The 23,325-nt window shown below is 37.4% G+C and overlaps 1 protein-coding gene across 1 annotated transcript in view; it reads left to right on the top strand.

Annotated features, from left to right (window-relative positions):
• The first annotated feature begins 2,281 nt into the window (after window positions 1–2,281).
• The window catches only part of ZFPM2 (zinc finger protein, FOG family member 2), a 463,720-nt gene continuing 442,676 nt past the window's right edge, over window positions 2,282–23,325 (top strand). Inside the window, exon 1 of the mRNA XM_079902325.1 lies at window positions 2,282–2,564. Coding sequence (XP_079758451.1) covers window positions 2,525–2,564 — 40 coding nt within the window. The 5' untranslated portion in view covers window positions 2,282–2,524. The remainder of the gene's footprint in view (window positions 2,565–23,325) is intronic.

Below are 23,325 nucleotides of genomic sequence, written 5' to 3'. Positions count from 1 at the left end.
CTCTGACTTTTGCTCCTTTCAGCTTTTAAAGTGAATATTTAGTTGAGATTTATTTGTTTCTCTTTTGCTTTGCATATTTAACCATTTCAAATGCCAAAAGAAACATTAACTGTTATGATATTTTAATTCCAATGGGCATTCTTTTTGGGTAACATAAAAAAGACAGCCAGTTTTATAAAAAGATGTTTAAAAACCATAATATATAATAATTCAATTCTAAGTATACCACTTTAATTGTAACGAATTGGAAATTAAGGAGGCAATAATCTGTAGTTCTGTCTGCTGATTCATTCCACAACACAAACACAAATAACCCTGCTTTTCATGGTACTTACAGCTTTAATTTGTTGGTTCTTCAGGGGAGGGACTTTGTCACTTAGTGCATTTTCCACTGCAAAGAACCATGTATTCTTACAAGCTCTGTGGCAATCGTACTAATGGTAATGTAATAAAATTCACAGTTGGTCTTCAGCTCTGTATTAACATTCTCTCAGCCATACCTTTCGCAGGGCAACTCTTTACACCTTCCAGAAGATGTTCTGATGGGGTTATCAATGACACTGATTACAGTGCTTCCTGCACACTGAACAGCCTGCATTATGCTCAATCAGCCCAGGCTCTCTGCTGACCTCCAGACCCTTTTAGCGTGTGGAGTTTGGCGGGGCTCACACCCATGTTAGTCAACCAAACAAAGGGGGGCTCGATTTCAGATCAGAATGGATGACCTCACAACCTGGGGGGGAACGTCGGGTGCATACATGTTAACGGCAGTGGAGTTTATTAGTAAATACTGATTACATAAAGCAGCCAGTTCCACTGTCTCTTGGATAGACGCCTCCTTCAAGTCCACCTGGGAGAATATATTTAAAACTCAGTGTATATGAAGCTATGAGAAATTAAGCTAGCCTCATGCAGCTTAACTTGGCCAAAATAATAACTATGCAAATCACTTAAAAATTTGTTCTTTTGTCTTGCAGTTTCCGACATACTACGCACACAATAATTGAATAATAATGAAACTAAACTTTAAAAGCTAAAGAACCATGAAATAGTTATTGGGTCTTACCTGCTTGGGAAATTATGGCAAGATCAAATCTTTTATTAGTCGCTGGTTGCTTCCCTGTGGCAGAAGAACTAAAAGAATGAAAGATTATGGGGAGGGGGTGGGACTTTAGAACTTCCACAGACTTCCTCAAAAAGTTAGTATTCTGATTAGAGATGGTTCCTTTCCCACAAGGGTAATCACCTAGCTAATGGTCCTCCTTTCTGATGGGAGAAAAATATCTGCCTCTCTCCAAATTCGGAATTTTTACAATCTAAAATGAAAACTCGAGGTGAGAAAGAGCACTTTTAGGACGCTGTTCAGCATCCCATCCGTGCTGGCCAAGTGGGGGGATGGTCCGCGTCCGCAGCGGTCTCCTTGGAACCTTGAGAGCAATGAAATGGTCTCCTGAGAGCCTGGGCAGAGGAGAGGACTTAACTGGCCCGAAGACATACAGCTGGCATTTGTGATCAGCTGGATCTCGCAGAGGATTTTGCCAGTGGCCTAACCTTCCTGCCAAATAGCTGGAAGGGCGGGGTGGAGGCTAGGGGAGGGGGCGGCATAACTGGAAGCACAAAGTTTATGGAGTGACTGAGATTTCTTTGTGCCCCGCTGGATAGGCGAGGCGTGAGAGAGGAGAGTTGGGGTCCATCAGAGGGGCTGTTGAAAAGAAGTTGCCGGGAAGGGGAGGAGGGGTGCTCTGGCAAAAGCCCAGAGCTGACGCGGTGACAACTGCAGAAGGTGGCCCCCCTCCAAGCCCGCCCCACGCCTCCCTCTGTCCCTCCAACCCCCCGCCGCGCTCCCCTGAACCCCACGCGACCAGGCCAGGGCCCTAGTTTGCATCCGGACTGGCTTTGGATGCAGCCAATCCTCCTTTCGCTGATGGAATAGTCCCCCCTCCCCACAGCCCCGGCGCGCCCCTCCCTCCCTCGCCTCGCCACCTCCCGCGGCAGAGCGAGAGCTGCGCGGCCCGGAGCGGCGGCGGCGGCGGCGGCGGCGGCGGCGCTCGAGTATCTGCCCCGCGAGCCGCGGAGAGGGGAGAGCGAGAGCGCTCCTCCTCCCGCGCCTTCCGCCCCCTCTCCTCCCCTCTCCCCTCAGCTCGCTCTCCCTTCCCTCCCTCTTTCTCTTCCTTCTTTTCGTGCCCCCCTTTCCCTTTTCTCTCTCCCTGTCCATTCGTTTGAAAATTCCCATTCCCCCCCATCGCTCTCCCACTCCCCCCACCCTCCCCACTGTCACACTCTCTTTGCCCCCCCCCTCTCTCCTTATTTGCCTGCTCATCTCCAAACGTGGATCCGCGGCTCCCGGAGGAGCCCAGCGCTCGGATCCCGCGCGTCCGGAGCACCTGGAGTCCGGCCGGCGGCGGCCCGAGCCTGGCCAGCGGCAGCGGCGGCGGCGGCGGCGGCGGCGGCGGCGGGAGCCGAGGAAGCGGCAGCCCCGACCGCGGGCACCGCGGGAGCCCCAGTGGCAGCGGCCGCCGCCGAAATGTCCCGGCGAAAGCAGAGCAAACCCAGGCAGATCAAACGTAAGTTTGCACGGGGGGCCGAGAGTTGGTGGGATTATTTCTGAGGAGGGGGGCGCGCGGGGCGGGAAAAGGGAGGGAGACTCGGGGAAATCCTTTCCCGCTGCCCGGGATTTGTCAAACTTTGCCTGAGCAGCTGGAGGGACAACTAGTCGGGCACAGACACACGGACAGCCCGAGCGCCAGGCAAGACAGCGGCTGCGACGAGCAGCCCACTCCTGTTCGGCTCATCCTTCGCGCTCCGGGGTCCTTTTTAACCCGACCCCCGCGCGCAGTTAGCGCTGCTGTCTCGTGGAGCCTGCCTGGGCAGCCCCACTCATTTAGGAGATTTGTTACTAGCGCGGCTGTTGTCATTGTTGTTGCGTTTGACGGGCTGCTACTCTTGGGGACCACTTTTTAGCAACCGGGGGTGAGAACTTAGTTCTCCGAACAGCTGGTCGAGACCTCGGGGCGAGGGGGACAACGTCCCCAGGCGGTGGAAAATCAGTGTCTGGGTCGCGATCCCAAAGCCGAAGCGAAACAAAAAGTAGGTGTAAAAGTTCGCGCCTCTGCAGCAGGCAGCCGTGCGCCTCCGCCCTGCGGGTCTGGCCGGGGGCTCCGGGCCCGTCCGGTTCGCGTCGCCGGGGAGGTCTGCGGAGCGGGCGTGCGGTTTACCTCGGGCCCTGCAGGCGCCGGGAGTTCTCGCTGGGAGGGGCCGCCGGTCGCTTCCCAGCGCGGAAGGCGGGAGTTCAAGGCAGCCTGGGCGCCGCAGAGAGCGTGACCTGAAACCCCCGAGCCCCTGGGGGCCTGGGTGGTACTGAAAGGACACAGCGGGGCGAGAGGCACCTGCCCGAAACGCACACACCCGCAGAGCTCAACTCGGCCAACTTTTCACGTCTTGGGGAAAATCCTTCCCATGGTGTTTTGTCGCCCTGCGACACGTCTTCAACGCTTTGGCCGAAAAGGAGAAACAGCCTTATTTATTTTTTTATTTTTTGCCAGCCATGTGGTGTGTCCATTCCTTCGTGTTGTTTAAAGTCTGGCAACTAGTGTAAAACTGATTATTGTGTAATTTTAGGAAAAAGCTTTAATGACACTCCTTCCCCCTTGATTATTAACCCTACTCACCTCCTCGTGTTGAAAATTTCATTTAATGTAGTTTTAAAATAAATCATATAAATCAACGTAGCCAGTATGAAGTGGGGTCCAGGATATAAGCAGTTTGCTACATAAGTATTTTGAGCCTTGCCTCTGAGACCTGACTCAATAGCTTTTATTTCGTGGATTTCGCCTCTTATGCTTAAGTTCCTATTTACTGCAACTTGGGTTAAAGCAAGGACTGGACTTAACTTTTGGCTCAAAGCAGTTTTAATTGAGTAGAGATACCGTTCTTGAAGACTTTCACTTTTTCAGAGTGATTATTGTATGGTTTCAACTAATAGCCTTTTACCTTTTAGAACTAAATTGATCACGTCCCTGTGTGTAAATGTTGCATTTTATAGTACAAAACTGTGCTTATTATAAGATATGATTGTAAACATTATTAAAGGCAAAATGCTTTTTAGTTCACGGCTGTCGTCTAGATTGTTAATAAATAATTAATATTAATTGATTGTATGGTGCAAAGACCATCTGATTCTACTTGGAAATACTTTGTTATCTTCCCAATTAGCTACATTAAAATTTTTTTTTCTATCCTTCTATGTCCACCTCATATAATTGAAGATTAAAGCGTTGGAACTAATTGCTGATGCTACACTTGTGTTATAGGTCATAAAACATTTTAGTCTTATTTGAATGCTGTGGTTTATTAACTATCAAAAATACTTAAAAGTTCTCTCATTTGAAAGTGAACAAGTATTATATTTATATTTGTTGACAGTGATCGTTGCCTGCTGATATATGCATTCATATGTGGTATTAATATACATGCAGTTTAGACTTTTGGTGGATTCAAGTTGGGGTCACAGTGATAATCTATGCAAATGTGGACACACTTCTCCCCTTGCACTGTTAAGGAAAATGAAAAATTAGAGCTCTTTGAATTGTTATATAGAGCAGTGCTATCTAATAGCTGTTTTTTTTGGGCGGGGGGTGGATACTAGTTTGACCAGCTGTAAAGTCACTTTGTTTGTAACCTATTGGCATTTGCCTCCTTTTGCCTGTCCAGGAGGAGGAGGCAGTTTTGCAGGTGGAGAAGTTTGTCTCGGTACTCAAAGTCATTACCATGATAGGTCTCTCCCTCCAATTTTAGTAGTGTATAAGAAGTGTAGCATTTTTTTAAACGATTACAAACAACAGTGTTGCTTTTGATATTCTGGATCAAATAGAAGTTTGGAAAATATCAGAAAGAGATGCATTTTGAAACAGTAGCGTTTCATGTAACTAATGAAACTGCATTTTAAACTTGGAAACGTTCAGAATTTGAAAATAAAGCTTTGGCATCGCTGATAAAACATACCCAATTTAGAGCAACTATGACAAGCAAAAGTCAGCTTATACCAGAAACTCTGAAGACAGTCAATTTAAAGGACAAAAAGGTTGTTGGGCACAGTTTTTTTTTTTTTCTTTTACTGCGTACAGTTCCCTGCTATCTAAAATTGTGATTTATACAGTATTTTAATATTTTGCTTATTCTATCCCCTTGGGTGCTCTCTGGGCAGCGATAAAAAGGCAACGCTGAAAGAGCACCATTAATTTGCTATGATGACTGGCCAGATAAGAGGAGATAATGGGAAAGATAAGCAGAGAAGATATACCATCAGAAACCCGATTATTACCATTAAAATTCCAGCCCAGCAATCTGCAGAAGCCTGATAATTCCTTCTCCGTTTCCACCACTTTGGATGATAAGGCAAAAAATAGTCACTCAGTGCTCCTTGATTAGACTGCCTGGATTTCCTGATAATACAGTGATAAATTATGTATTTTGCCCCCATGTTTTGTCCCAAAATTCAGATTTTTTTTTTCCTATTCCAAGACTATATTTTCTGCCCTCCCCTCAGAAGCTTTCTCTCCTGAGCTATTATTGTAATCCTGGTTTGATAAAAAGCCCTGATAGGACGGGAGGTGTTTGGTGTGGGAGCCATATCATGCTATCTGCCCATCTCCTCGCACAGCTGCTCGCTGTTGTTGTTTTTAGCCTTATCACCTCCTGCCAATATGCCAATAAATTGCCCAGATTGTTCTCCATTCTGGGGCTGCACTGCAAAATTTATGACAGAAATGATGATTTTTTTTTTCTTTTACCAATGTATCTCTTTATGATTAGTAACTGTGTTGTGTGTGCAGTTTACTGTCATTTTCTTCTTAAAGCTGTTGTCTCTAGTAATGTGTTTACTGCCCTATCTGTCCCCAACTTCATTCACACTTAAGTGTATTGGCTATGGGTTCAGGAAAAAATTTTTTTTTCTTTTTTTTGTGCAAATGCCAGCTAGTAGTTAATGTAGACATCGAAAGGGAGGAAAGAAACTCAAGTACTTTATTTTCATCTAACATTAAGAAAAGGCACTCTTCTTGATACCATTCAAGAACAGTTTTCCTAAAACTTTTAGATTGCTTGATGTTTTCAAACATGTAGAACAGAAATGTTCGGTCTAGATCATGTGCCAAATAATTTGTGGTGAAGGAAAAAGAAAGGGTGAATTAAGAGGCAGAATTTTTTTTTAAGTGAAGTAGATATTGGGAATGAATATATACACCTTGAAAGTAAAATGTCCCCTGTTAAGAATAATCTCGTTAGCAGTTCTGTACTGGGGCTTTTGCAGAAGGTGGAATCCTTTCATAGTGAATAAATTACCTTTTTGTTATTTGAGATGATCTAATAAATTCAGGCTGTATGAGTCCCTGACTTGCACAGTAGAATTTTAATGTTTTATGCTATTTTTTTAAAAAAGTACATAATATTAAATGTTTTACTTATAAAACGATTGTTTTACATGAGAACATTGCATATTAAATTTATTTAATATTTGCAAATGTGAAAATCTCTAAGTGGATCATCTTTAGAACCTTAAAATTACGTTACACAAAGAAGTGGTTGTGGTTATTTTTCATTGTTCTAGTGTAGGATTTTTTTTTTTTTTAATGTTTCTGGTATTAATGTTCAATCCATAATTTGGGGGTTAATTAACTACCGTATTATCATTAATATTATTATTTTTTAAAAGGGGTTTGGGTATGCTATGCACATTTGAAATACATTGATCACTCTTATACTCAGGATGTTTTCTTTTCACCTGCCAAATATTAAGACAGATCTTTGCTTTGAAGCATATTACTCATTTCTTTGGATTTTAAAAATAATTAACTATAACATTTAAAAAATAAGCGATTCTCTTTGGCTTATGGTATGGCTCATGTTAGGGATTTTATTTTCTATGTTTTTGACTGAGTAACATTTCAGAAAGCCTGTTTTTACACTGGCCATGAAATAAAGGAAAATACATTATGTATAATAGTTGTTTCATCAATAAAATAGAAAGATTGGTACCCAATGTAAGGTAAAAAATTAATTTCTTTATTTACAAATTTGAAATATATCAATACATAGAATTTTTCTGAAAAATCTAAGAATAAATATTTAGTAGATTTTTTAAAAATAGGAAAATTTAAAAATGGCTAATATATGAATCCTAGTTTTTAAGAGTTATTATCATGAAGTCAGGTTTTTTTTTTTAAGTTCAGTGGAGTCAACAATGCAAATATAAATGAGGTAGCATTTTCATCCCTAGTTGCTATAAAAGAGTTTAGGGTTAAAACTTGGTGATATGTCTTGGAATTAAAAGAGCAGCTCTTATGTTTTCCACTTCTGGTAACTTTCTAAAGTGGTTCATTTGTAAAATTATGCAGTAAGAAAAATTATGAGGTTTAATATTATATATCTCAATATTTTTTAAATGGACAAAGAAGTTTGAACTCTTCTATAAATTATAGGTAGAAACGTTAAGAATAATATAATTGTATTGGTTCATTTACAAGGAGTGTAAGCATCTCTTTGAATTGCACATAAGATACCAGTGTTCACTTTAGACATTGCAAGGTACCAATAAGTCTTTGTAAATTAAAATTTTATTTCCTGAGCTATTTAAATATAGACATAGAAAATATGTGACTTGTCCTATATTGTTTAAGTTGGTACTGTTAAGTTTTGCAAGACAGTAGTGCAGTTAAACAATTTGTTTCTGATTTTTACATTCTGCTAATTTAAAATCTATTATATACTTAAGGGTTAATGCAAAGATTTACACATCAGTTTGTTTCTGGTTAATTGTGGGTATAAGTTAAAATATTCAATGATTATGTCAGCTGTCTAGCTCATATGTATGTATGTTTTGCCTGTTTGGTAGTGTAAATTAAGTTAACTTTGTGTGTTACAGTTAAGGTAACTCATTTCTCCCGTTCATGAGCTCTTGAAGGCCTCCCTCATCCATGTTATTTCTGCTGTTTGAGGACTATTTAAGGACTAAATTAACTCTTCCTCCACATGATAAAAACAAAGAAATGAAACTAGTTAGCCCATTTTGCTGATAGTTCTTATCTCTGGAAAAAGTTTTGAGAGAATGAGATTGAAGCTAATGTGTTTGCTAAAATGACATATCTGGAATTAGATGTATGGATTTCTAATACTGATATTTTTGCTCTTCCCCATAAACAAGGCAAATCAAGAATGGACTTACTGGCATTTTAATCACATCCCCTTTTCAATATGTAACTTTTGCTAAAAAGGTATTAAATGAATAAAGTAATCTTATATACTCTACATTCTGTGATTAATTTTTATGTTCAAAGAAAATGCCTTCTCAAATGAACTTTCCTTCAAAAGAATGTATATTCAGGTTTTCATAAGGTGACACTTTAGAGCAGGTTTTTGATGTTTGGCTAAATTGTGTGGAAAATCTAAAATTAGGTTTATCTGGGAATAAAAAATTTTTCAAGAATACTTTTTTGAATGCAATCTTTGTTCACTAGAAAATGTGAGTGAATACATTAACTTTGGAGCTCTCATTCTCCAAATCATATTCCCTTGGAGTTTTTGTTACTTTCCCAATTCCGAAGGATTAGTAGGACATTTCAGAAGAGCACTGCAGGTATTTTTGAAACCCTGTCTGATTCAGCGCCTGCCACTGTGTAAAATTATCAGTTCATTCCCTCACCAAATGAACAGCAGCGAAAGTCTGTTACTTCAGTCCCAGAGAATGTGTTTCCACCATAGATAAAGGGGTAAGTATGTATCATTCAATAGGTTACATTTTTAAAAACTGAAATGCAATTAAATTAATAAACTCAGACATCGCAATATTTGGCATTCTAGAAAGAACTATCTCTTTAAAGGTATTAGCATAAAGATAGCACATTTGTTTATTATGCTTCCAAATCAGCTCCTAGTATCTCTGCCACAGGTAACAATTGACTTTTCAGGCTTCAAGTTAATAGCCTTGTCTCTTGCTTGTAGGGATCAATATTAGTATTAATTAATCACCATTATCAGCACTAGGATCTGGTTCTATTTGTTGTTACATCAGCAAAATATCAATATAGAAAGTGGACTCTCTGATCGTCATGGCAACTTCATCTCTTGGGTCAAAGAAAGTTTATCTTATCTGTGCATAGAGAGTGGCAAACTGTTTAGGGATCTAGTTTGAACTCTAAGAACATTGATTTAGTTTTTGCGAATAGAGGCTGAATTCCAATCACAAGGGATAGGTAAGATTTAAATATTAATGCCGAGAGGCTTGTCTGAGAGGGTGTCATACCATTACTGTCAGACTGTCTTTTTGAGAGGACAAAAAGAGAAGAATTGTCTAGTCAGGATTATTTAAAGCCTTAGTAATTTGTGCTTTTGACAAATACTCCTAAAAATGAATATATGATAATTACTGGGTAGAACTGGTTTTGGTCAAGATTTCCGGTGTTAAAATAAGAAGCTCTTATTTTTTCTCTTTCATCCCTTCTTTCCTGGTCCATTATAATAATGTATCCACTATTTTTAAAGTACTTTTGAGGACCAGTTTTGCCTCACGATGGGTGCAGGATAACCAGTCCCATGTCTGAGGCCAGAGAGTTTTGCTATGAAAGGTCCATGGAAGAAGTGGCGTGGACACTTTTATTTTAGTGTTAACAAATATTCATTGCTAATAAAGGAAATCCTAATGTAGTAAGTAAATAAAGGAAATCCTAATGTAGTAAGCTGAAAGGATAGATGTCTTCAAAGGATGTTTGCAAAGATAATAAAAGGTCCTAAGTTGCAAAAGCCAGGAAACAAAAGACATGCTATTTTGTTGATATTTCTAAGAGACAGTGATCACTTAAAATAAACATTTTTTTTCTAAATCAGATCCTTGGAAATTCATCTTATTCTTTTAAAAAATTATGCTAAAGAGTAAAAACTGGATTTAGAAATGGTGCCTGAAATGCTGTACTTTACTGTTAAGCTTGTGGGCACTAAATAAACTTAAATAAGTTTGTATATGGGGAAACTGTATATGTATCTCATGATTTTGGAGATTTTAAAAATGAATGTTGAGTGCCTGATGGCTATAACCAATGCCATATAATTGCTTATTCATTCCAGGCATTGTCCGTGTAATAGCTGAAAGTCAGCTCTTTATATAGTCTGCAAGGCAGTGCCATTTAATATTTAATATTCTGGTAATATCCCCATGAGTGTAAAAAAATAAAGGGAATATGTTTATAAGAGGCACTAGTGTAATATTTAGTATTAAATAGACCTTCATTTCATCTGGGCATCTGCCACTGACTGTTGCCCCTTTGAATTGTTAGAAGTTGTTGAATGGTATTAGTCTGATGTTTCTTATACATGATTTGACTTTTGATAATGTTAGATGTATCTTAACCAACTACCACAAATATATATAAAATAGCTTATATATAGGCTACCACAAACATATATAATTTTAATAGCCCACGTAAAAGCTGTAACACCTAGCTTTTGTGCAGCCTATTTTAAAAGCTATTTTAAACCTTAAAATGCATCTAAAATTATCTCTAAACGGACATTTATTGAAGATATATTTAACATTATTTTTTAGTTGATTCCCTTCTTAGAGAAATCCTTTTGAAGATATGAATTACTCTAATCTACATTTGTAGGACTTTGGTGAACATCTCTTGTTGAGACAGTAGAAGAGAATTTTCAACAAGTTGACATCTATATAATATTGCATATGGAAGATTTCTTGTGTGAGTTATTTGACATAGGTTTTTCAGCCACAATCTCTAAAATTATTTTATTTATTTCAAAATTTGGAAATATCTTTAAACTTGAGTAGGGTGAAGAATTAATTACAAAACTGAGACAAATATTTGTCCTTTATTACCTATTAATGTGGAACTTTTAATTTTCTTATTAGTTGTTCGTCTGGGATATGAATAATAGTGTACTCTTTAAGAAAGACTTGCTTTGTTGTGGTATATTCTGAAATTGTTGTGAGCCTGCAATAAACTGGAAGTTAGAAGATTAAAAATAGTTAATTGACAGATATTCAAGTTCAGTTGAGGGCCAGATTCCTCTAAATGTGTGCCAAAAAAATAGCTGAAAATCTTATACTACTAAGTGGCTTTAAAGATAATAAAAAATAATAATGATATTAATAATAATTGAATACACTAAACATTGTCCATTTCCCTCTTGCTTACTACATTTAAATTCCCTAATTTAGAAGAAAGGTTTTAAAGATTATCAGGTAATTCAATTAAAAGTTCTGATTATTTAAAATTAAATGATACAAATTTGTGTTATCATTAATTTTAGTAAGAATTCTTGCTTACTGTGTCTACTGAGAAGTTCAAAGGCTTTAAAAAAATTTTTTTTAAATAAAACGCTTTGAATTCAGTGGGAATCTTTTGAAATGCTGTACAAATTATTCTTGTACTTTCTCATTTGTTGTGTACAAATTATTTTCATGGTGTGCATTTTCATCCATGTCAAAATATTATCACTGTAATACATTGCGATGTTCATAGTCCATACTTTTATGATTAAGGTATGTATTTATGTGAATAAGTTTTGTGGATAAATTTTATGCTGCTTTCAAAATATAGTTCAGTGAAGATTTTAATGAGAGCTGGATGGGATATTGACAACATTGCCTTTAATGAAAATCCTATATTCATCATAAAAGTTGTTCTTTTGATTTTAAGGAAAATCTTAAAAATTAATTACTCCTTGAAGAAAAAAGAAGACTAAGTTAAGCAAGTGGATACTTATGCTAACATAGAGTATTTATATCCACAAAATATGTCTATATTTCACTCTTCTCACTTTTGTGTAAAAATTATGTAAAAGATATTTTCTTTGAATTAAAAAATTTGTAACTCATAATCTATGTCATAGTTGATTCCTTACCCAACTAGTTTATGTGTACGAGTGCATTCTTTATATCATTAGAGCAGTGGGACAGCTAATGTAGATTTGCCAACAGCATGGACAGTCTAAACATTTTTTTCCTCTAAGACTCCAGTCAATAGGAATAGATAAAAAGGCTTTTAATTTTCTGACTTATTTTTATTTATTTGGGATAAAACTATCTGAATTTGTATTCTGCACATTTATCAATTAGGTCTTCTTTCTTTTCTTGAAGTGACATCCTGAAATTCTCATTTTGTTAGCCTTTCTGCCCACATTGTCATGAAAACAGTGACATTTCCCTGTGATGTTTGACTTGTACCTAAGTACTTTTACAGATTTTTGATTTATTGGGCCTCCCACAGCCAAGAACAGAGTCAGTGGGCAGGAGAGACTGACCAGCATGGGGCCTGTGCAGAACTGAAATATTCAAGAGTTCATTTGCAAATATATTAGGTAGCTGCTAAAAATATCACCCCACTTCTTAACGATGTGCATCTTGGACAAACCGGCACATATTTTGTCATCAAGTTGCTTAAGCTTCTGAAGTCAGGGCTACAACTGGGTCAGATGATAAGATGAGCACAACAGAGAAACGAAGAGAGCGTCTGATAAAACCTGATTGATTGATGTCTGGCTTCCCCACCATCACAGGCAGTTGACAGTTAGTTTGGGATCAGATGATTTGGCTTTTGCGATAGAAGATGGGGCTGGGTAGGCAAGCCTGAAGGACAAAAAGGTCAGTTTCTGTGTAGTGTCAAGTGATGTCGAGCTCCCACAAGGTGGGACATTGTTAATATTTCATTCTTTCTTTTTAGGTCTAGGCCCTAATATTTGATAGTCACTTAAAGGCATGAAGATTCAGTCTACAAACAGAAATCTGTGACTACCTTCCTGTTCTTTTAATCTAATGTTTTTACATGCTTTATGTCACAAGGGCAAGGGCATATTTTTTTTAATAATTACGTGATATTTTATGTGATACTTTGCAATATATAATGACTTTTGCGTATTTCATTTTATTATGATCTCGTAAGGCAAAAATAATCATGACACATAAATTGGCTAAATTTAATATTAGAAAATACTTTTTATGGAGAAATATAGATTTACTGAGGGGAAGTTACAATGTAAATTAATCTAGAGTTATCAGCTCCAGGTGTTTGGGTATCATAGATTATGCGAAGCTTAGGTGAAAAATATTCTATTACACGGTTTAGACATGTCAGAGTTTGGGAAAACCTTTCTAGGCACAATGGGAGAACTTTATATTTTGTACAGGTCTGTGGTTAGTGGATGATTGTGGCTGTAGTTTGCTGAACTTTACTCTTGCTGGTGATAGGATTATTATAATGTTTCTTTGTATTTTAATCATGGAAAATCCCAAATTCTTGACATATTAAAATCACCTAAAATATATGTTAGCCAGTTTATATGCTACTACAGAACAACACTGTAGATCGCTTTTGAGTTTGAACATAATTAATAGTAGATATTGATTATATCTACTATTAGGTAAATTAGATAAATTATGTCTACTATTAGAAGAAACAAGGAAGGGAAGAAAGAAAAAGGAAAGAAAGAAAACCAAAATAGCTAGTTTCAGAATAAAATGTTTTCCAGTGTTAGCCATGAAAATTAGTAAAACCGTTATAGTATTGGAATTTGGACAGCTTGGATTTGAATTTAGATTTAGGGCAGTTTGATTCTCTCTAGAAATCCTTTAGGATGTATCGCTTTTCTCTGAGTTTTAAGGGTCAGATCTCCAAAGGACAGTTGGGTCTCAGCTAATACTGTAGGCTTAATACCAACAGGATGAATTCTGCAAGGTGCTGTATTACTGATAGTATAAGTGGAATACTGTATGAAAGCACATGCGCCAAAACCTGAAGTGGTACTCAGAATGAGTGATCAGGGAATGGGGGCTAATGGCCATTTCAGTCGTGATTAGTAATACTGCCAAGAAAGGTGCCATAAGAAAATGACCTAGTCTCTTCTACATACATTTATATGGAACAAAGAGACCTATCTATCGATCTGTCTACCTCTCTCTCTCTCTCTCTATCTATCGTCTCAGGAATAATGAGGAATCATTTAGGTGTGGTTACAAAAACTTTTTCAGAAAAGATGTTTCAGGCAAAAGAAGCACTTTAGTGATTCTGTTCTGATGGTCACATTGCTGATGGATGTTATTTACTGGTGGTAGCTAATAATGGTCAATACTTTTTGTTACATCAGGGAAATGAGAACACAAGTGGATTTCCCTAGCCCAGTTGCTGTATAAGTCTGTGATACATTTCTCAGTTATTCAATAAAAATGATGTTTCGTTTTAAGGTGGTATAACAGTTGTAAAATGAAAATTACTTTGATAAGTATTTAGAGGTTTTTTTTTTTTTTGCGTATCCATGAGCAGCTGTCTAAAGTTTTTTTATTTTATTTTATTTTAATAAATTTATTTATTTATTTTTGGCTGTGTTGGGTCTGCATTTCTGTGCCAGGGCTTTCTCCAGTTGCGGCGAGCGGGGCCACTCTTCATCGCGGTGCGCGGGCCTATCACTGTCGTGGCCTCTCCCGTTGCGGAGCACAGGCTCCAGATGCTCAAGCTCAGTAGTTGTGGCTCATGGGCTTAGTGGCTCTGCGGCATGTGGGATCTTCCCAGACCAGGGCTCAAACCCGTGTCCCCTGCATTGGCAGGCAGATTCCCAACCACTGCGCCACCAGGGAAGCCCTCTAAAGTTTATTAATTTGCTTTTCTGTGCGCGTGCACACACACAGTATCATAGATTATCTAATACTGCCTTCTGAACCCTTTTATTCCTTTAGCATTTTTTGTCTGTTTGTTTCTGTTATTCCATGTTATTTTTTTAACATCTTTATTGGAGTATAATTGCTTTACAATGGTGTGTTAATTTCTGCTGTATCACAAAGTGAATCAACTATACATAAACATGTATCCCCATATCTCCTCCTTCTTACATCTCCCTCCCATCCTCCCTATCCCACCGAGCTGATCTTCCTGTGCTATGTGGCTGCTTACCACTAGCTATCTACTTTACATTTGGTAGTGTATATATGTCCATGCCACTCTCTCACTTCGTCCCAGCTTCCCCTTCCCCTTCCCCGTGTCCTCAAGTCCATTCTCTACATCTGCGTCTTTATTCCTGTCCTGCCTCTAGGTTCTTCAGAACCATTTTTTTTTTTTTTTAGATTCCATATATATGTGTTAGAATACAGTATTCGTTTTTCTCTTTCTGACTTACTTCACTCTGTATGACAGTCTCTAGGTCCATCCAACTCACCACAAATAACTCAATTTCGTTTCTTTCTATGGCTGAGTAATATTCCGTTGTATACATGTGCCACATCTTCTTTATCCATTCATCTGTCGATGGACACTTAGATTGCTTCCATGTCCTGGCTATTGTAAATAGTGCTGCAATGAACATTGTGGTACATGTCTCTTTTTGAATTATAGTTTTCTCAGGGTATATGCCCGGTAGTGGGATTGCTGGGTCATATGGTAGTTCTATTTTTAGTTTTTTAAGGAACCTCCATACTGCTATCCATAGTGACTGTATCAATTTACATTCCCACCAGCAGTGCAAGAGGGTTTCCTTTTCTCCACACCCTCTCCAGCAATTATTGTTTGTAGATTTTTTGATGATGGCCATTCTGACCGGTGTGAGGTGATACCTCATCGTAGTTTTCATTTGCATTTTTCTAATGATTAGCGATGTTGAGAATCCTTTCATGTGTTTGTTGGCAATCTGTATATCTTCTTTGGAGAAATGTCTATTTAGGTCTTCTGCCCATTTTTGGACTGGGTTGTTTGTTTTTTTGCCATTGAGCTGCATGAGCTGCTTGTAAATTTTGGAGAATAAGCCTTTGTCAGTTGCTTCATTTGCAAATATTTTCTCCCATTCTGAGGGTTGTATGGTTTCTTTTGTTGTGCAAAAGCTTTGAAGTTTCATTAGGTCCCATTTGTTTATTTTTGTTTTTATTTCCATTTCTCTAGGAGGTGGGTCAAAAAGGATCTTGCTGTGATGTATGTCATAGAGTGTTCTGCCTATGTTTTCCTCCAAGAGTTTTATAGTGTCTGGCCTTACATTTAGGTCTTTGATTCATTTTGAGCTTATTTTTGTGTATGGTGTTAGGGAAATTAGAACACTCCATGAGGTTTTCAACTGCATCCTTTTTTTGCATATGGGTAAGCTGCATCAGATAAATATCTAATTATTCATTGAGGAAAATTAGAATTGACAAATGAGAAACTGCCACATCATAAAAATAATTAAGATCAGCAGTTCCTGTGAATGGGAAGGAGCAATCAGCTATTTGGTCAGCTAGGCCGCAATTTCTTGATTAGTTCTACGGCTTCGGAACTCTCACTTAAGGGAGAATATGAGTTTGAGATTCAGTGTCTGGACTGATCAGTCTGACATTCACTTTTATGTTTTTTCATCCTTGGTTTGTAAGTTTACATTTTGAAAAAAGATGAACAAAAGGGTTCAGGTGTGGGATGTTACTAAGAAAGACTTTTAGGGATTTGTTTTCTCTAAACTGGTTATCACCGGTGTTCTTTATACTGAGAAATAATCTCTTAGGTATTACCAGAGGTGAAACAAATGTTGAATGCACATTGTTCTTATTAACCCAAGAAGGAAAAATTAATTATTATATTATTGAATCAAGAACTTTTAGCCTGGGATCCATAGACTTTGAAGAGTTTGAGACTATCCAGACATTTTATACAAAATTTTCTGTATTTAAGAATTTTTCTGGGAAGAGGTTTTTATGAGACACTCAATGGGCTTCACAGCCCCACGAAAACTTTAAGACCACTCGAAAGAATTTCTGTGTAGGTGGCTATATGATCACTTGTTACATTGCAAAATAGCCGTATAAAAGGGGAACAGTTTCATTTTTATTTGCCAAAAGATTCTTTCAAAATCATAAAATCAAATCCTATCACCTTGCTGTTGTAAGTCCTCCAGTGGATGTCCTTTTCAAATGACATCTGAGTTTTTAACAATCATTGCTTATTGCATCCTCTGTGATCTATTTGTTGCCTTCTTGTCTGACCTGATCACCAAGTATACCATGATCATGTGCCACTTCTCTTCCCAATTCCTACCCTGACTGGCCCCTGTAAACCACCTACATTCACTACATTTTATCTTTACTGGTCTTCATTTTGTTCCTTGAACATGCCAAGCTACTTCTGTCTCTGAAATGCCATTTCCCTAGATTTCCATATGGCTGTCTTCTTCTTATCATTCACTTTTCACTTCACATGTCAACTGTTAAGAAAGGCCTTCCTTAGCCCGCATTTAGAATTTTCTGTCCCCATACAGAAAATGCCTCAGTTTGCTCTCTAGCCTGTTACCTTATTTTATTTTCATTACACTGATATTTATCTGAAATTATCTTCTTTTTTTATCTGTTAGTATGTGTACTTCTTTATTAGATGACTTCTCACTAGAATCTAAGATTGATGGGCAGGACCTGGTCTTGTTCACTTCTGTACCTCCAATTGCTAGAAGAGTACCTGGAACATAGCAACACTCAGAGAATATTAGCTGAATGAATGAACAATTTTTAAAAACTCAGCAGCATTTCCTGTGGTTTATCTTTTAATAAAAGTGATTTTGAAGTTTTCCACCCGAAAGAAAAAGAGTTACTCACATGCCTTATATTTAAATTAAATTAACTCCCATTTCTTCATTCAACAGTCATTAAACAAAGTATCAATTGTGTGTAACGTGCTAAACCATAGGGAGGAGAAAATACAAAAATCAACAAACTATGGTCTCTCCTGTCAAGTAGCACATTAGATAGTGAAGGAGAAAGGCATGATTACTGTACACTATGATATGTTCTTGATAGATGGAACTAGAAAGTGACGCCTCTGTGACTCAGGGTAAGCCTCTAGGATGAGACCTTACTTAAGCTGGGTCTTGAAGGAGGAGCTGAAGATCCAGTCAGGACAAGAGGGAATTGTATACCAACAGAATCAACAGCTTGACCAAGAGCAGAAAGGCATTAAGAACATAACATTTTCAAGGTCCAGTGAATAGTTGTGAGCAAAGATGAAAAGTACATAGAAAACAGTGACAGAGAATGCAGCTTGAACTTGACTTGGGACCAGAGTTTTAAAGGACTTTGTGTGCTGTGTTAAAGAACTTGAACTTATTCTTTAGGTAGTTGATGGTCAATGCAGATTTTGAAAACTAGAGCCCGATTAGCGGATTTTGAATGTATTTGGTAATTACCAATTTGGTATAAGAGAGGACAAGAAAACCGTGAGCTGACAGTGGGTTCTAGTCACCTTTCATTTTGTTAAATTTAACAATTGATATCTTGAATTTAACCTTAGACCTCTGTGCTACCGTCCAACTTTTAGATGTTGATTTAATAACAGCATTGTAGCTGATGGCTAAAACAGTCACTGAGGACATTCAGTAGTTTACTATGAATATTTTATTGAGTGAGACAACGCATGCGAAAAGAAACGAACAGAGCAATATCTTTTTAATTGAATCTGTTTGTGCTTAACTCACGAGATTGTCTTCGAGGGTAGTTTTGCATTCATTCATATGCATTAGCCTAATTTTATAACTGAGTATCGAGAAGGATAAATTTTCAATAGCAAGGGGGCAGACCAGTTGTAACTGGATTGCCAATTGCTGTAACCTCTTTGAAAGACAATTTGTCAGTTTATAGCTATTAAAATTGCACATATACTCTTTGACCTAGCAATTCCGCATATCCCATAGAAACCTTCATATGTGTGCTCTTACAGCATGGTTTGTAATAGCAAATAATTAGAAATTACCTAAACGTCCATTAATAGGGGATGGGTTAAATAAAGTTGTGGAGCAATCCCCAGTGTCATTCATGTGTTATAAAGGATAAGACAGATGTGTCCATGCTGCTATGATAATATCTGAAAGACTTATAAAGTGAAAAAAATATTTCAGTATGGCATCTCTCTACTTGTATTTTAAGAAATGAAAGAATGAATAGATACATGTATATGTATATATTTTCATGAAAAGTGTCTGAAAATGTGCAAGAAATTATTAATGATGCTTTTCTCTGGGAATTAGGACTGGAAATTTGGAGGAGGACATAGATTCCCTTATTGTCATACCATTACCATTACTGCTACTAATAAATTCTGTTGTGAAGGGGAGGTGTGTGAGGGGTAGGAAATAGTCAAGTACGTATTGCCAATATAATTAAGTTTTAAATTGCTTATCTTCCCCTCAGTTGTGTAGTTGGGAGGATAGAAATATGGTTGGGGGTTGGGAAGAAAGGATAGAAGATGGAAAAATATTTAATAAAATATTCCAATATCTGTCCAATTCAGACATTACTGAGAGGGAGAAGAGCTATAATGATAATTTTTTCTATAGTCCTTATTAACCTTAATATGAGAATATACCAAAAGTGAGCACTCAAGTGAAGATTAAGCTCTGTTTTACTTTGTAGAAGGAAAAAGCACAGAGAAAAGGAATTTAATACATTGCCTTTTACAATACAGCATTCCTCTATTCTCAGCATTGGTCATGGCTGTGTTATTAACCTCAGGTATAGTGTATGATAGTTTGGCTTTTGATAAAAGATCTATCCTTTAAAATGTGATGTACTATTATAGGCCCTGTTCTACAAAAAGAAGTTTATCCCCATGATGTTGTTTTTCTGAGTTCCGAAATTTTGTCCTGCTCTGCCTGAAACAGTTCATCTTGAACCCATATCCAGTGTTTTACTTTCTGAGTGATTTTAAGATGCCTGTTCTTTTTCTTCACATTATTATATGCAGACATATTTATAAATTGGTTCTGTGCCAAATATGTTGCTCTTTTTTGCACCTTCCTAATGATTTTGTATCCTTGAAAATCTTCCAAACTATCTCATATGTTCTTGTGGGAGCAGCAGCAACAGTAGAAGCAGGAGATGGACCGGAGCATGGTATAAGCTACAGCTAGAGTTTCACTGGGATTTAAGAAGGACACCCTGAGAAAGCATGAAGGTCTTGAATCATAAATGCCACCATAAATTTCCTCTGATAATTATTACAGAGTGGAAAAGGAAATAACCTATGTTGCTTTTTTGTCAAATAATTTTAAAGAAGTGGGCATAAAGTTGGTATAGAAGTAACATAAGGAGTTGAGGCAAATTATAACCTGGAAACAAATGACATGTTTGTTACTCTCATTTGAAGGAACCTAAACCTAATACATCTTGCTAAGTCTGTTTTTAGCTGGTAGACTGTTCTAAAAATTGCAGCCTTGTTAGAACATGTGACCAACAGGACAATTTCATTCAGTTCATTCTCATGGATTCTGAAAAACCCAGGTGGGGTTGAAGTTTTTATTGGATTTTAGATTCTCATTTTGGACGGAGGTGCTACCCAGATGCATAGTCGAATGTAGGTAAATTCGTCTCATGAGTGGCATTATGCAATGACTTTGTGTAAATAGAGAACTAGGTGAATGAAGAAAAACATTGATTTGGCTTCTTGAGGTATGTCTTGCCGTTAAGAAGTCTGTTCTTTTTTTAATTAAAGTATAGTTGATTTACAATATTATATTACTTTCAGCTGTACAAGATAGTGATTCAATATTTTTATAGATTACACTCCATCTAAAGTTATTATAAGATATTGGCCTTATTCCCTGTGTTGTACAATACATCCTTGTATCTTAATTATTTTATACACAGTAGTTTGTACCTCTTCTTAATCCTCTACCCCTCTCTTGCCTCTTGCCCCATCCCTGTCCCCACTGGTACACTAGTTTGTTCTGAGTTTGTTTCTGTTTTGTTGTAAGAATTCTATTCTTAAAGACCCAGAGAAGTAAAGGAGAGCATCAGCGGAAAACACACCCAAAGTGGATCCTGCTTCCCTGTGGCCTGCTGATATCCCAGCCATCAAGTGCTGAAAAGCCACAAGTGGTTTTCATGAGGATAAAGTTAGTGGTTAGCACTAAAAATAGACTCCGAGCAAGGCCTAGTAGAATAAATGATTGAAGTTGATCTGTTAAAACTACCTTTGTCCAGAAGGCGCTACAACATTTCTAGGACGACTGGTTTCTGGGGTGAAGAGTCATCAGAATTATTGACGTTACTAGGATCCATTATCAGAATTGGGTGACCTGTTACATGCCTCGTATCTTGATCAAAGGTGGTGCTGCCTCTTCTTAGCCACTCTGCGGGAAGGTGTTAGCCCAGAGGACTGAATAATCTAGGAAGTAACTTTGTAAGCTATCTACTTGAAAATGAGCGTGTTGGTAAACTTATACATTAACTTGAAGACACAAGGTTCATTGGCTGGCTATGGGATGACACTTGAGTGGAGGTGCAGCACAAAGCCACATATTAACCTTTTTATTTAGAAAGGGATTGAGTCAGTCACCCTTTAGAGAGAGGGCATGGGTGGTATTCTCTTTCAGAAATTTGGAGTCTTACATCGGGGTTCTGATTCCAGCTCAGCTGCCTTATTGTTTTATGTCCTTGAGCAAGTTATTGGGTTGGCCAAAGAGTTCGTTCAGGTTTTTCTGTAAGATGGTATGAAAAGCCGAACGAACTTTTTGGCCAACCCACTACTTAATCTGTGACTCAGTTTCCTCCATTTGTTAAAAAGAAGTTATTAAAGAAACCTAAACAAGGGCTATTTTGAGGATTAAATGGATCAATACATGCAAAGAGCTTAGACCAGTACTAGGCATGCACTAGTAAAGCATCTTTATTATTGACATTTTTGAGGTCAAATCCATAAAAATAAATTGTTCTCTTGTAGTGATAAATATCCCCAGGTATTCAAAATATAAGTTTAATGTGTTTGGTTTGCATATTTTAATAGACAAATATTTAAATGAATTATTTTTTAAAAAAATACTGTTCCTAGTTGGAGTAAAAAGATAGAACTTGTTGAATATTCTAAATAATTAAAGCTTTTCTCCCAGACAACCCTGAAGTCACTTTTTAAGTAACGTGTACTTTATTCCCAAGGAAGAAAATATTTTAAGATTAATTGGGAAATGCCTTATAAAATATATTGATAGTGAATGTAGTGTATTCACCACACATAGAAAGTGGTAAATATTTTTAAAATTTATGACATCTGTTACAGATCATTTTGTCTAATTTTTTGGTGTTAAATAACCTGGGGTGCCTTGGGTATAATAATCATTACCATAAAATGTAAGTAAGGGTTTTTTTTCTTCCCCCCAGACAGTTCTGGAGTTAACACATAAAATTCATTTAGAAAGCTTCTGAGTGGAGTACCCGAAAAGGTCACTGAAGAAACCAGTTAGTTAAAATGCATTCGGATGACCCGAACACATAGTTGTTGTGTCTCTAAATCCCAGACATACTTTATTAGGACAATCCAGCTGGTTTGCTATTTCTATCTCCTCATTATCAACACGTTATGGTATGGCCTCTTCCCCCCTCTTCCAATGCCAAGAATTTGGCAGGGACACCATGTTAGCACGTCAGAGTCTGGGGGGTGGGGAAAGACAGCAGCTTCACACTGCTGCAGGGGTAGGAAAATTTGTTGTCTAAACATTTTGCCACTGGGTTAAGATTGATAATGGACATTTTTAATCTCCTTACTTGAAGAATTTGAGGAAATAAATTTCATGAGCTTCTAGATAAACTTTTAAGAAAAATTATGTTTATTCTAGTTTACACTTCCATATATATATATATATATATATATATTTAGTATGTGTATATATATTCCATATATATATGGAATTTGTAAATCTCAAAGCTTCAAACTCTTTGCTTTTCTCCCTTTTCCTGATCATCCTAATATTATAGAAGCTCAAGAAGGGAAAGAGAGGAGTTGTCCTTAGGTCTTATTTCATAGTTTCCATGATCAAAAACAACTAAACTGAATATCATGTAATATTTTATTATCACGTGAGTGACTCTATTAAGTGGACTGAGTATATCCTTTCAAATATATCAGAGCATAAAGAAAGCAGACATGGAAACGTATGTTTGGTTATTGTTCACGGTTTTGTTTAAAAATAGTAAAACGAAAAATGATTGGATTAAGGAGTCCCTTGACAGTTTCACAGGATTTCAGATTTTGTGAGTTAGTTAAGCTCTTTAAAATTTATCTTATGACTTACACAGAAATATGGATTCTCAAAGTTATTATGGTTATACCAATGATCTTGTGTTTATGTATATAATTTTGTGTGTAACACATTCACTTCTCACCGACCTTCTTTTCCATAGGCAACTCCCTTCCAGTTGTCCTGTTGACATTCATTGGGACAACTTCATGAAATATTTTCCGTGCTTTGATAGAGTGTTTTAAAAATCATCTCAAAATTATTTATTTCCTTTTTAAAAACCATAAATTATGCTTTCAGAGCAACCTAAAGGTATTTTCCATG

The sequence above is a fragment of the Stenella coeruleoalba genome (genome assembly GCF_951394435.1).
Source record: "Stenella coeruleoalba genome assembly, chromosome: 17".
NCBI classification, from domain to species: domain Eukaryota; kingdom Metazoa; phylum Chordata; class Mammalia; order Artiodactyla; family Delphinidae; genus Stenella; species Stenella coeruleoalba.
This window is presented reverse-complemented; position numbering and strand designations above follow the sequence as displayed.